Source organism: Vespa crabro, chromosome 9 (genome assembly GCF_910589235.1).
Source record: "Vespa crabro chromosome 9, iyVesCrab1.2, whole genome shotgun sequence".
NCBI classification, from domain to species: domain Eukaryota; kingdom Metazoa; phylum Arthropoda; class Insecta; order Hymenoptera; family Vespidae; genus Vespa; species Vespa crabro.
Genome location: NC_060963.1, coordinates 212,456 through 226,460, shown reverse-complemented (window position 1 = coordinate 226,460; position 14,005 = coordinate 212,456). Strand labels below are relative to the sequence as shown.

General features: G+C 47.4%; 1 protein-coding gene across 2 annotated transcripts in view; it reads left to right on the top strand.

Annotated features, from left to right (window-relative positions):
- The first annotated feature begins 768 nt into the window (after positions 1 to 768).
- LOC124426858 (nuclear receptor subfamily 4 group A member 2) overlaps positions 769 to 14,005 on the top strand; it is a 37,902-nt gene continuing 24,665 nt past the window's right edge. The window contains exon 1 of one of the 2 annotated variants that reach the window (XM_046969030.1): positions 769 to 2,004. In XM_046969030.1, coding sequence (XP_046824986.1) covers positions 1,902 to 2,004 — 103 coding nt within the window. In that variant the 5' untranslated portion in view covers positions 769 to 1,901. The other variant, XM_046969029.1, reaches the window with a different exon arrangement.

Sequence of the window (14,005 nt, the reverse complement as noted above, 5' to 3'; positions counted from 1 at the left end):
TCTCTCACGATCTCTTCATCTTCGTCAAGCTCTCTGAACGAGTCACTTAAACTAGGGCAACGTGTCGAGCGGTCGCTTACGCCTCCGCTCCGCTACGCGTGCATCGTGCTTCCAAAGAGGGGGTGGCCCTCGGCATTGCCTTTAGGTCGGCCGATGCATGAATGAAGGTTGCATCGGCGGTGAAATAGACACCCCCGCGATTCGCTCGGAAACACCTTCTCTCTCTCCCATTTTCTCGGTCTCTATCTCTTTTTTATTCTCTTTTATCACGACGAAGCCTTCCCACGCACAAACGACAGTTTCCGGTTTTTCGAGGCATCGTTGGCGTAGCCAATGCGGCCGGCATAAATCCGCTTCACGCTCGCAAGCAGGAAGATCGATCGGCGTTACGTTGCTCGAGGAAGCGTTAGAACGTCGTCATTGCTTCGAGTAAATAGGGATAAAAGAGACATTTTATTCTAGAGACGTCTATTTTCGAATTTTCGTACAAAATTCATTTTTTCTTTCCATCCAACATGTATATACATGTATATCTATGTATGCATGTGTATATATATATATAGATATATATATATATATATATATATATATATATATATATATATATATATATATTACGCATGGAAGCGCTCCATTTATTTCACGCTTAAAGTATTATCAATAAAATTCTGGTACGCGTAATTGAGAGAGAAAAAAGGTTCACGCCTTATTATGAATCGTCGTAAGGGTCGATAGACGTGTATCACGTGCGAAAGTTCGGTGGGCGAGAAGTGGCAAGAGGCGACGAGACGAGGAGAGGAAGTGGCTTTCGATAGCCTCTTTATAATCGCTTCATCGATAATTCAAAAGCCGTGGTCGGTAAGAAAATGCCCGCGCCAGTGGACGTCGAAGAGGACCAGAATATTCTCAAAGCGAGCGGAGGAGGAGAGAGAGAGAGAGGAGAGGAGAGGAGAGGGGGGAGAGATAGAACCGTCTCTCTCTTTCTCTGGCTCGGTCGGTCGGTCGGTGGGCCGCGTGCCGGCACTAGGTCGCGACGCGAGGGGTTGCGGGCGGTGGGTGGCGTGCTGACGTCACCGTAACGGCATCATCGTCCGCGTGGGCCAATGAGGACTCCCGCTCGCCAGGCCAGGTCCATCGATCCGTTGGCCGCGTGTGCCCCGGGTTATGACGTCCGCGAGAGATGAGTGACGTCACCGTTAGCGCCGTTCTCCGACACCCCCACTACCCTCGTCACTACCACCTTTGCATTCTCCTCGTCGTCTTTGTCGTCGTTGTTACACGGCTATAGTGTGCCGTTCTTGTTTCCACCACCATCGCGGCAATAACGGCAGAAGCAGCACCACCACCACCACCACCACCACCAGCAGCAGCAGCAGCAGCAGCAGCAGCAGCACCACCACCACCACCACCACCACCACCACCAGCACCACCTCCGCTACCGTCACCGCCGTCGCTCTACACGCGCTACGCTTTTAATATAGCGGCGGAACGCGCGCGATCCGGACTCAGTTACGCGCCTGCCGGCCAGCCGTGCGAGTGTACCATTCTTTCTTCTCTCGTTCGAAAACGCGCACCGGTGCCGCCGCCGTTCTCCTTGCTCCGCATACGACATACGCGCGTTCTCTTCCTTACTGAATAAGGATTTCTTCGAAGAAATAAGAAACGTGATTTCGTTTTTCCCTATAGGAACGTGACTTTACTTCATCGATGGTGATATCGATCGTGAACCACGAGATCGCGGGAAACCGTTTATCCTTGTTCTTGCCAAAGCGATCGATAGACAAAGATTAAGAAGAGGAATCAAAAATCAAAAAGGATAGAGAAATAGTATAAAACGAGCGTGACAATGTCGTCCGTTGTGAGAGAGGAACGATAAAAAGCGAGGACTTAAGGGTGGCTGCATGCGAGTGCCCAGGTCCGAGATCTTCGGGCTCCTCGGTGGAGCGCTGACCTCCACCGACATCGTCTGGAAGGATTCATCTTGCGCTACGACGACGCACGCAGGTCGGTGGTAGTTAAAAGAGCAAAGAATCGTTCTCCTTGACACACCCCGTTTCGATTCAGTAAGAAAAACCAACGACGCTATCCCTCTCTATATTCCAACTGAATTTTAACGAAACCAAAGACAGGATTTTTTTTGTGTTTTCTCTTGGCGCGTTTCAATGGTTTTATCGTGTGCGTGCGTGCGCGCGCGCATTATCGAGTGTTCCCTTTCGTCGTAAAGCGAAATAACAGCGAGCGATCGAGCGAGTGAACGAGCGAGGGAGAGAGAGAGAGAGAGAGAGAGAGAGAGAGAGAGAGAGAGAGAGAGAGAGAGAATTCGATTTGTGCACGAGTACGACACTAATTCCTGTTGTCCGTTCATCGTCCAGCCACTATCCGTCCTTCATCCCCGAATGTGAACGACGACGCGCATGCTCGTTCAATTTTTAAGGAAGACGCGTCAAATCGCGCGATCTTTGCCACGAGAAAAGTTTCGCAACGTTAGACTTTTTATTCTTCTCTTTTTTCCTTCAACTTACTTTCTCGAGTCGTCGAGTTTTCGAGGAAGCACGCCAAACTTCCTCCACCTCCTCCCTCTTCGGTCGTGTTCGTGCGGGTGTTTCGTAATAATCGAACAGGATCTCGCAAGTCTCGCGGTAGCACGTGCTTCTCGGCACGCGCACCTAAGCACGCGCGTGCAAACGTGCGCGATCGGGATGAGGCAGAGCAGCTAATTCAAATAGACGAATAGATATCGATGTTTTCTCCCGGTGGGTCCGGTGAATTCGATCGGTGAATGAAAGAGGAGCGATCGTACGCGCGATGCGTACCGTAACCGAGGATGCAGGAACCGAAGGAACGGCCGGTGGGGGACCGGCAGCGACGATTCAGCAACGTCCCGCGCCTATAGGCCGCCACCACGTCGTCGTCGATCACGATCGCATCGAAAGCGAACAGCGTGAACGATCGACGACGACGACCACCACGACCACGACGACGATCCATTTGCCGACGAGCGTACCTTACCATCAACAGGTCACCATCGCGGCGGACACCAACAACAATCACGACCATCATCGCAACCTCGAGCAGCATCACGCGCACCAACGCCACGATCATTGGAACAAGTGTAAGTCTTCAGCAACCAGCGCGAACAAAGAGAGACGTCTTGCTGCGCTCTTCTCGACTAAATAAAATAAAAAAAAAAAAAAAAAAAAAAAAAAAAAAGAAAAAAAAAAGAAAAAAAGAGATAAAAAATAAAAAGATTGAATTTTCTATGGTCGCTGATGGTTGCCGCAGGTGATTACTGCTTATGGTGGTGGTGATGGCTGGTGATGGTGATGGTAATCGCGTTTAACTCGTCGATCGTCCTCCAACGAAGAAACGAAGGATCGGACGATCGAACGAAGGATGTGATGGCCGAACACGAACCGTGCGTTCTTCGAGCTTTCTTCTATTCCTCTCCTTAGACTTTTCCCTTTTGCTCCTTACAGAAGGGTCCTTTCGTCGCAACGTCCGGTCGGAAAGGTAACGCGATCACTAGTCTAATATTCTACGATTAAGTTTATGGCAAAGAGACACCGTAAAATGTTAGCAATTTATTTATTTCCGGCTTTATTCGACGAATCTAACATTATTAGCAAGGACGAGATGTCTCGGAGCTTAACTTTATAAAATGTTATTACTATTAGACGTAATACGTAGAAACGTTACGAAACGAGTCCTCGAATAAATTATAAAGCGCGCGGTACCTTTCAAAAATGATCAGAATTTCGACGACTTTTAATAAATATACACGTGCGTTCTCGCATAATTCCGCTCAACTTCACTCGTGACATCTTCGATAACTTCGATTTATCACGAGTCTGTTACGCTACCGCTCGTTTATTACATTCTGAAACGATATTTCTCGAGTTACGAGTTGTTCGCGTGCCGCGCGAAAGAATGGAATCATCGTTTCCGTAGCATCCTATCGTGTACGAAAGGAAATCCGATTATAGGTGGAAAAATAGCATAAAAATCGATCGGTCTCGCAGCTTCCGCGTCTCTAATGTCTCGGAGAAGCATTTTTCGTACGAGCTGTCTTCTATCCGTCGCAGCGGCGGCGACGACGACGACGTTGAAAGTTTAGTCTTTACAGGTGTAACCGGCACGTTAAGGTAAATATAGTCTGGCAGTGGGCCGAGCGCGCGACGTTTCTTTTCCGCGTACATACTTGGCCTGCACGAGACCGCAGGAAAGAAGAGAGTACAAACTACAAATATAACCACTTACAGCGATTGCAGGTGCGGTCACCGGTTCTGCCGCATTATTGTCGCGAGCCACCAGCGATGTCGAATCGCGAACCAAACGATTGTCCTTTTCCCTGACGAGAGAGTAACGGCCGTGACAATGGTAAATCAACGCTTATGACTTCCGTGCATTAAACGCACTCGTACTTTTACCGTAGCACCGTTAAGTAGGCGCTGCCACATCGATACTCGATAGATCGAGGCTCTCTCTCTCTCTCTCTCTCTTTTTCTCCTCCCTCTCCTCCTTTTGTTTCTCGTTTTGTCTTTCAACCGCGTGGGCTGGACGATCGCTAAGATATTACGATATCTTGATCCGAGAGAGAGAGAGAGAGAGAGAGAGAGAGAGAGAGAGAGAGAGAGAGAGAGAGAGAAAGGCTTAGACCGATCACTTCGACCTCGTATACGCGCGGATTAATTACTTCAACATGCTTTCGAGAGATCATTCTTGTCGATCATTGTTTCTTCCATTGTCCCGCCAAGTCTTATTTCATGTTTTATGCGTCGAATAAATACGAATCTCGTTTCTCGCTTACTTATCGTTCAAACTTATCGTTCAAGTAGTTCGAGTCCGGCCGGAACTTGTAACGACGCGATGCATCTTTACGCACTCCCTGGTCTGATTTTATATCGCACTTGACTACTTCATTCCAGACTCGTCTAGAAATTCGTCCGATTAGATTTCATCGCGAAACGATCGGAAATATTTTTCGACAAAGGCATTTCCATTTGTCATATCGAAGGTTAACAGGATGGATTTACCGTACGCAACGGTCTCGATCAGACGACCATTCTGCATCCGGGAATGAGTCGTTCTCTAAACGATGCAGTTACTCGACGAATCCTTCGCCCCTTGACTTGTCAAGGCTAACTCCATAAGCGGACACGGTCTATGTACATAAATTAAATATCTTTATTAGATGTGTGTGTGTGTGTGTGCGCGCATTATGTATGCCACAAGGAAGAGGTCCGTCCTTTCTCTTCTCTCTCTCTCTCTCTCTCTCTCTCTCTCTCTCTCTCTCTCTCTCCATCTCTCTTAAATGCCAATAGCCTTAATGAGAATATCTGGCCTATTTCGATCTGCCAATTTTCGTAATTATTGCACAACTTTTTAACGATCAAGTCATTTTAATTCTACACTTTGGCCATACGAGTAAGAGCGATGTGCGTAGAAGCATGTTTACGCGGTACAGAGTGCCACCGAAAAGAGTAGAGAAGAAACGATTCGCGCTTCCTAGAGGCCAATTGCATTGTTTTGCTGGCCAAACTAAATATATACGTGCGAGGCGGGCGATCCGCGGCTGCCTGGCTAGGCCACAAAAGAGAAGAGGAGAGAAAGTTTGACGAGGTAGAAAGAGCGAGAGATCGATCGAGAAGAAAAGAGATCGCGTGCTCTTACACTTTTCACCTATTCTCCTTGGCGTCGTTGTGCTATAATGGCCATGCTCCCGTGCATGGAACCGTTCAAAGTTAACGATGAAACATCATCGGTTCACGCGCTATTCCGAAAGGAAAAACAAAAAAGAGAACAGATCGGTCGAAAACGTCAGAATGTCAATCGGGAGCATGAATCATCCTTCCGATACTTGGACGTCGACTACAACGTCCGATAAGCAATTTCGTCATTCCGATAATAGCCATCCGGTTATCCGCGTCTATATTGATTTTTTTCACAACAATGATCGTAGTTCCATATACCACGTGATTGCACTTTTTCGTCTAGTTACTTTTTCAGTATCGATCGTTCTTGAGCAAAGATGAGAAGGAATGCGCGACGGTAATTATGCGCGAGTGTGACGCGGAATGGTTCCCAATGGCTACGGCATCATTCATTCGTTGCCATCAATGAAATTCTTTCGACCGCAAAAGGCTGGCTCTGCTCGTGAAACGCGCCGATAGCACGACGACTTGTCGATGAACTTGCGGTTTTTGCGGCAACGAATGCCGGGAGTCCTCTTTTCGGGAGAACACGCGATCTGCGCGCCTTATAAACGAGGAAAAGAGAGGAAACTGCGAGACCACAGGTGACGCAACGTAGCTAAAAAGGAGAGAGAGAGAGAGAGAGAGAGAGAGAGAGAGAGGCGAAAGGGATTGGTCTTACGTGAATACCGTTCCAACGGAGGGACTCGTTCATAAAATATAAAACGCAGACGTAGCGGGACTCTCACCTGGCACGGGACATAGTCTTTGGGAGCGATTTAACAGAAGTCGCTATCGTGACTACGGCGGTGAAATTTTTCTCGATCGATTTATCGATTGGCTCGTGCAAGGAACAAGCTGAATACTTTGATACCATTTAGAAATTTCAAAGAGGGTTCTACCTATCTATGCTGTAACGAGTTTATAATTAAAAGTCGATGTATCGGTAGTTGGTACGATTATCGAGAGGGTCAGTAGCCGATCGATGATAAAGATCGAGTATGCGAGTCGACAGCGGTTAGCTTCGAATAATCGTCTCGATGGTCGTAAGTATCGCGAAATAATGGAAAAATCGGAAAAAGAGAGGCACGTGCCGTTATATGGAAATTACTTAATGAAAGGTCGCACCTTGTGAAACTTAAAAATGAAAACTTTACGTGTGTGTACCGGTATTCGTCAGTTGCGCGCTCGACTCGCGCGTGCTGATCGAAGTGAAAGGGTCGGTGTAGACGAACGAGGAGGTGTCACGAGCACAATGCCATTAAAAACTCCTTTTTCCGTCGTTTTGCTCGCTTTATCCCTCCCACTCCCCGGATACGATCAATAGGAACGTCAGATTATTATTTATAACCTTCTTATTAACTCGCGATTAACAAATCTCTATTTCCTTGTTATCCTTGTTCATTCACGAGGAAAACATAGAAAAGCGGGATTTTCAGTGGCATAGATTTCGATGACAGGAAAAGTTAACGTATCTCTGACTCTTCCTTGCGGGGAGAAAAGACTAAATCTATACTCAAGCATAAGGCGTAAGGAGCGCAAACGATAGACGCTGCTCTCCTAGGTTCGCTTTCGCGCGTGATTTATTCGTGCGAAGCGCGGATAAAAATGTGTAACGCGACTCGCCTTGTGACGCACGGCCTTGTTTTACCTGAAATAGATTTCACCGCGAAAACGTATTCCGTGCGAAATACTTGACGAAAATGTCGATTCCGAGTCGACGCGAAGACGTCGTTCTGCACGAAGACGTTTGTCTTCTTTAGACGCTTTAAAAGCAGCACCTTCATATACGAACGGACGTTCGTTTATTTTTAGTTCAAAGAGTACCTACATCGTTCGTACAAATTGAAAAGAAGTTCTTTTTAAAAGAGCTCCATGCCCTTCGGCTAGTCAAGAGAAAAGAAGGAGAAGAAAGGAAATATCGGACAACGGAAGGATCGGTTTCGCTCTGCCGTTTCATTCAAAGTCCGAACAGCTCCGAGGAAAAGAGCGAGCGAGAGAGCGAGAGAGAGAGAGAGAGAGAGAGAGGCCATTGGATCGAGCGCAAGCTTGGGAAATACAGAGCGCAAGCTCGGTGCGTCGGTGGCGTCGCGGCGGCGGCGGCGGCGGCGGCGGCGACGACGGTGGTGGCGTCGCTCGCTACACCGACGAAGGCATTAACGTTGACGTCACAACGCCGCCCCCGTCCGTCATCGACCGACCGACGGCATTACGACGTCACGCGTGCCACCAAGGACGACGCTATTTTCGGCGTCATGTACCGTCGTCGCCATCGGTGATGGCGTTTGCGCTCCCGATCTCGTCCTCCTCGATTCTCGCTTCCTCTTTCTCTTCCACCTTTTGCTTTCGTTATTGGCTTATACCTCTTAATCGTCACTTACGTTGCGCGCAATTTCTCTCCTCTTACTTTTTATCTATGGAAACGTTTTATTCTCGTGAATCATCTCTCATAACGGTTACAAACTCATTTGCAAGAAACATCGTCTTTCTATTTTTTTCTTCTTCTTCTTTTTTTTGACACAAAGTCGATAAAATTCTCTTGCGAGTTTCTCGCGAGACGCGTGTAGCGGCTTCTCTAAGAATGTTTAACGATACTACGTTTCACCGTTCCGCAGCTTCCGCGAGTGTGGTAACGCGCCTTGCGAAACTTTTTCCTCTTATGTCTACAACTTATGTCTGTTTGAGCGGGGACTCGTCGTTGCTACTGGACTCGCAAACTCGAGAAAAAATTACCTTTAGCATTCTTCGACGAGCGGACTCTATCGTATCGTCGGATAAGTCGATAAGTTGGATGAAGTTTGGTATAACTTCGATGATGTCCGCAGGACAGGAATTTCGCGATTTCAGTGTCGACCTTGAGACAAGTTCCCGGCGCTTGCAATTTCGTTTCGACTCTATTTCGCGGAAGTACCGTTACGCCGTTGGCTTTCGTAAGGCGAGAATAGGAACGAGCCGTAGAACGGAAGAGAGAGAGAGAGAGAGAGAGAGAGGGCGATAAAGTTACGCCGCTAACAACTCGCTCGCGTAATAGTCGGCGTGGCAGTGGGCTAAATTTAACGGGCACGCAGGAAGACGGTAAAAAGCAAAGAGACCGAGACGGATGGATAAAGGAGAAAGAGGGAAAGAAAGAGAGAAAAAAAGACATTTTCGTTACTCGTGCCAAAGCAAAGCTATGACGATGCATCCAGCGCGTCTCTTCTCTTCTCAAACGTAAATACTTTAGTGTCGTCGTGGTATTTGGTGAATGACCGCCAACTATAAAATAATTTTATGATTCGCGACCACTCTGAAAGAAATCGGCAAGAGTTTCTTTTTATTAAATCGCCAATGTTCATTAATGGCGAGCTCGTCTCCATGAATTCGACGATTTAGCAATCGGTAATTACTCTTGCTCGTAATCAAGAAAATCAAGTTATTTCGAGCGATGTCATTGTAAAGAAACGCAAGAGGCTGAGCTAAAAGCGATATAAGACAGAAAGAGAAAGAGAGAGAGAGAGAGAGAGAGAGAGAGAGAGAGAGAGAGATTCGCGCGGCTCGCAGGATGCATTGTGCGCGTGCTTGCTTCTTCTCAAGTTTTTTACACCGCCTTGTAACCAAAGTGACGAAACAGAAGCAGCAAAACGTATTGGTGAATGACCGGCACGGAAATGCTCGTTATGCAACGCGGCTAGAATGACGAAAGAAGCAACAAAATTAAGCAGTTGCTCCTCGCAAGAGGTAGAAGCATTTAAATCCTTTTCTCGTGCACGCGCGCGCGCGCGTACATAAGCAGAAATTATTTTTATACTGGCAGCGGCGAGGGAGGCTATCGGACATAAGTACACGTACGTAAGTCGTTCCGTATCGATTAAACGCAATAATCCGCTAGGCTTAACGAACTCGTTGAAAGATATTCCAATTTCTTTCAATTTTCGCAATATTCCCTCGTGATTTATCGATCGCCATAATCCGTCGTGCGTACGTGGGCCATGACGCGCGTATAGATCCACCCTATCCAGGAAAGATCCTTCATATCCGCCGCTATCGGATCAATTCTTTCTCAACATTCGTCTTTATCGAGATTTCGCGAGATCCGTCTTATCACGAACGGGGGCGTCTTATCGAAACGTTTAGCGGTACAGCGATATAAGGGATTTTTTATAACCGAGACAACGCTCGAAATTCCAAAGGATCGCACGCTCAGTCGATACATTCCTAATAAAAGCTCACAAGAGGTTGTCGTAGAGATATTGAAAAGTATCGAAAAAAAGGTGAAAAATAAAAGAGCGTCTCCTTTTTGTTCTCTCATTAAGATCATTTTCACTCGTTCGTTCGCTCGAGCAAAGTCTCGTCGCGCACGCTCCAAGGATTAAAGAACGTAATATAGCGTTCCTTCGGTCTCTCATCTAGTCCCACGCTCCTCCAAAGGCATCGCTTTGGAACGATTCTTCCGCTTGGTATGCGACCCTTGATACCTGCGGAGGCGTGCTATCTTTTCGCGCGTTTCTTGATTGAAGGAACTCGGTCTTGTCCGGTACGCGGACAAAAAAAAAAGCTCGGAAGGTGCGTAGGCAGCAGGTGTTTTCCGCACGTGCGAACGTCATTGAATCGAGCAGAGATCGAGAGGGTGCCTCTTTCGCCGGCCCTGAGGCATCCGATCTCGCTAGGTAGAGGAGGAGGGTGGTTAGGTGCGCGCGCGTGATCGATGAACGGAACTGCGGCACGGAACGGTGACGTCATCGACGACGTCGCAGTATGACGTCATTGTTGGGGAAGGCGGCGGGAAGGGGGCTGAAGTCGCGCGCGTAGGCGCCCAGGTAGATATCGGCCCGGGGAGAGCGGGGTTAAGTCGACCGACTGGATGTATGTTGACGACCCAGAGCGCGGGAAGGGTGTGCTCGTCGTAGTCGCTCTTGGTGTGGGATCGTGTGTGCGTTAGACGGGGGCGGACAAGGCCGCCGGTTAAAGGGGATAGCTCTAACGGATATCGAGCGTTCCTTTTAACAGGTGGAATCCGAAACCGCCGTCTTCTCCACTTTCTCGACTTTTCTTCCGCTCCTCCGTTGTTCGGCTCTTCATTTATTATTTTCCTCTTCCTAACCACCATTCCTATCCACCTAATTTTCATTAATTTCCTAACATCGCCATTGACGAATTTTACTCGTAAACGACTATCGTGACTCGTCCAATCCTTGAGTTTGTTTCATCGGATCGGACGAGTTTCGATAAACGCGTCGAGAGGGGGATGGGGGCCGGGGAGAAACGTCGGAATGCTTTTGATATTTCGCGCGATGATAGGAACGATCGATCGAAGCCCGTTTCTCGAAGGCCGAAGCCGTTGGACCTTCGAAGACACCGGTAATAATTGGAATTGCGAGTAATCCGCTAACGAATCCTTACGCGGTACGAATGAATGGGCGTGATTTTCACACTCGCACGCTTCTCTATATGGAAAGAAAGTGCATCGCGGTATTATCTCGATCGACTCGTGGACACCGAACGGCGCTTTAAAGAACGATTAGCGCGGACCATCGGGTTAATTACTTTCGCACGAGTCTCTCCGCGACGTCCGCGACTCTCTTTATCAGATTTTCTATCAACTATTACTTTCTTTTTTTCTTGTTTTCCTTTTTTTCTCTCTCTTTCTTTTTTGTTTCTTTTTCTTTTTTTTTTTCCTTCCATTTCGCGCACACCCACGCGCTTTCGCGTCTACCACCGTTGCTAGTCGTTGTTACTCGTAGAACTCGTTGACGGCCGAGCGTTCACGATCAGATAGCTTTCGTAGAATCGTACTTGGTTTTACAGCGACCGATTTATCGGTCGCGCACGCGCGATTTTCTTTCTATCTATTAGTTTAAATAACGATACCTAGGTACGTATCTAGGTAGACTACGCGATAGTCGTCTAGTCGATGGACGTACACGAGATTTTTTTTTTCGTGAAACGTTTGCGGTGTCTCGCGAATAAGAATTACCGTGAAAGTTTGCGGTATATCAATTAAACGCACGTTTTTCTATCGTTCTTTATACCTTTGATCTTTGCCCTCGTCGGTAAAAATCTTCGCGATAGATCCGCTTGCGTCTCGCTTATAGATACGTTCGTATCTAAAAGTCGACGGGGACTAGCTCGTAGCCGGTCGAGAGGTAAACATCGAGATCGAAAGAATTCGATGCGTCTACCGTCTCCTGGCCTCTCGCCAAAACGCAAACTCTCCTACTTATTTAGCTATTCCACGGACCCGGTTCAAAAGTATTTTATATCCCAAGGCGTATTCATAAGAGCGAAATCGAATTAGAGCAGGGTTGCATTAAGGACGCGACATTCGTTTGCTCGACCGAACGCCCATTTCTATGGTTTGCATTTGGTTGGCACGAAAATAAAACGTCAATACCGATCTAACGCGAAATTGTTTTTGGATTTACGCGTCGTAGCTGATTTGCGTCGAATCAGCATTAATTCGCGAGTAATGGACTTTTAGCGCGATGGCTCGCCTCGACTTGCCATCTTGGCGAAATGCAACGGAAGAGTGTGCAGAGTAGGCGCGCTCTCTCTCTCTCTCTCTCTCTCTCTAGATTCTCTCGAAAATAAGGCTTGTTTGGTCGGTCGAGCACGAGGGAGAGGCACGAATTGGCTTTACGAGCCCGACGGCCTTGAGGCCCAACGGTGTCTCGATCCACTCGTAGTCGGTCACAGTCGTTTGGTATGCGGAGCTCGATCTACGCGACTAAATCAGCCGCTTGCTCGTTGCACGCTACGTCGTGCGTGTACGAACGAATCCTCTGTCATTCTCTTACCTTATCCTCGCGTATTATTCTCTTGGAGATGTGCACGCGAATTTCTCGAACCAAAAGACCACGCTTCCTTCTCTTTTTTCTTTCCTTTTTTTTGTTTTCTTTTTTTAAGATCTTTCAAGATCGATAAGGACGGTCCGCGAAAGGAAAGATGAGAGATGAAATTTATCGTGATCATTATCTTCGCAAAATGCGGTAGCACTTATGGATAAATACGACGTCGAAACACGTGTGAGCAGCGTATCATACATAATTTGCTATTCGAATGTCGGAAATTATTTTACTTTTTTTTCTTCCTCTCTCTTTTTCTCGCACTCGATCTCGACTCTCGAGAGGAAAAACGAGTCGCGCGCGTTCCACGTCGTCTACGTCGCCGTGTTAATAGACAGAACGAGAAAGTTTTCTAATCTAGCGTTACTTCGACTCGATATTAACATTGAAAACCTGTCTACTCGAGGTATTTTTTGTCCTCCCTCGACGTACTACCGACGACGTCACGCATCAACGAGCATAAGCCGATTTCCGAGCGTGGACGCGAGGAGGTTTGTCAAATTCTTTCTTTTTTTTATCGCATTCGTCTTCTCGTTTCCTTAGTTTTACGATTAATTATTACAGGGACGAACGGCTTCCACGAGAAAATCTCTCAAAGATGATCTTAGTCTTACGAAATATGGGCGCCTTTGAAACTCTCGACGGCGACTTTCCTTGGCGGACCACTTTCGATCATAAACTTTGTCTCTCTATATAAGTATAGATCGAAGTATGCGATAAAATTAAATGCTCGAGGAACGAGCGTAAAATGACACAGTCTGCAGCGTAAGATTATGCGAATGGAAACGTTAAAGTGCAGTTGGTTTTTTATTGTACGGTCCTGTCTGATACGTTGCGGTAATAATACGACTCTAGTTCACCGTAACATCGTCGAAGATCGTCGAGAAACGACGAACGAACACGGTGGACGTAGCAAGAAACTCTTTGGTTTCGGGGCGATATCCGGTCTATTCGTCGATCGATCCTTTCCTTCTGCGAATTAACAAAAGAATAACGATCTTACTTGCAACTCTTAAGAGGTTTTCCTCGTGGCATATCTCAAGAGCGTATCCGTGGTTTCGGGGTCACGGAACCTGCAGCTCCGTATGCTCGCGCGGTATGGGTGTCGCGTATCGGTCGCTCTGGCGCATACCAACCAGAAAGATCCTATCTGTTGTGCGCGCTGTCGCGTCGGAACACGCTCACGCACGGACTACTATACCGAACGTATTTCTCTCTCTCTCTCTCTCTCTCTCTCTCTCTCTGTTCTTGTCTTCTTTTCTCCCGTTCTAAGAAGGCGCGCGCAGCAGCACGCCCGTAGAGAAATTTCAAGGAGAAATCGAAATCGATACGAGATCGCTCCCGAAAGCGGTTCTCCGACTTTCCTTTAAGCGTCCCGCACGTTATCGCGTTAAACGTTATCGATAACGGGACATCCCTGACGACACGGAAATACTAACGTTGCTAGTGGGCCAAACGAAAAGTCGATTAATGGAAGATAGAAGCGCGTCCCGT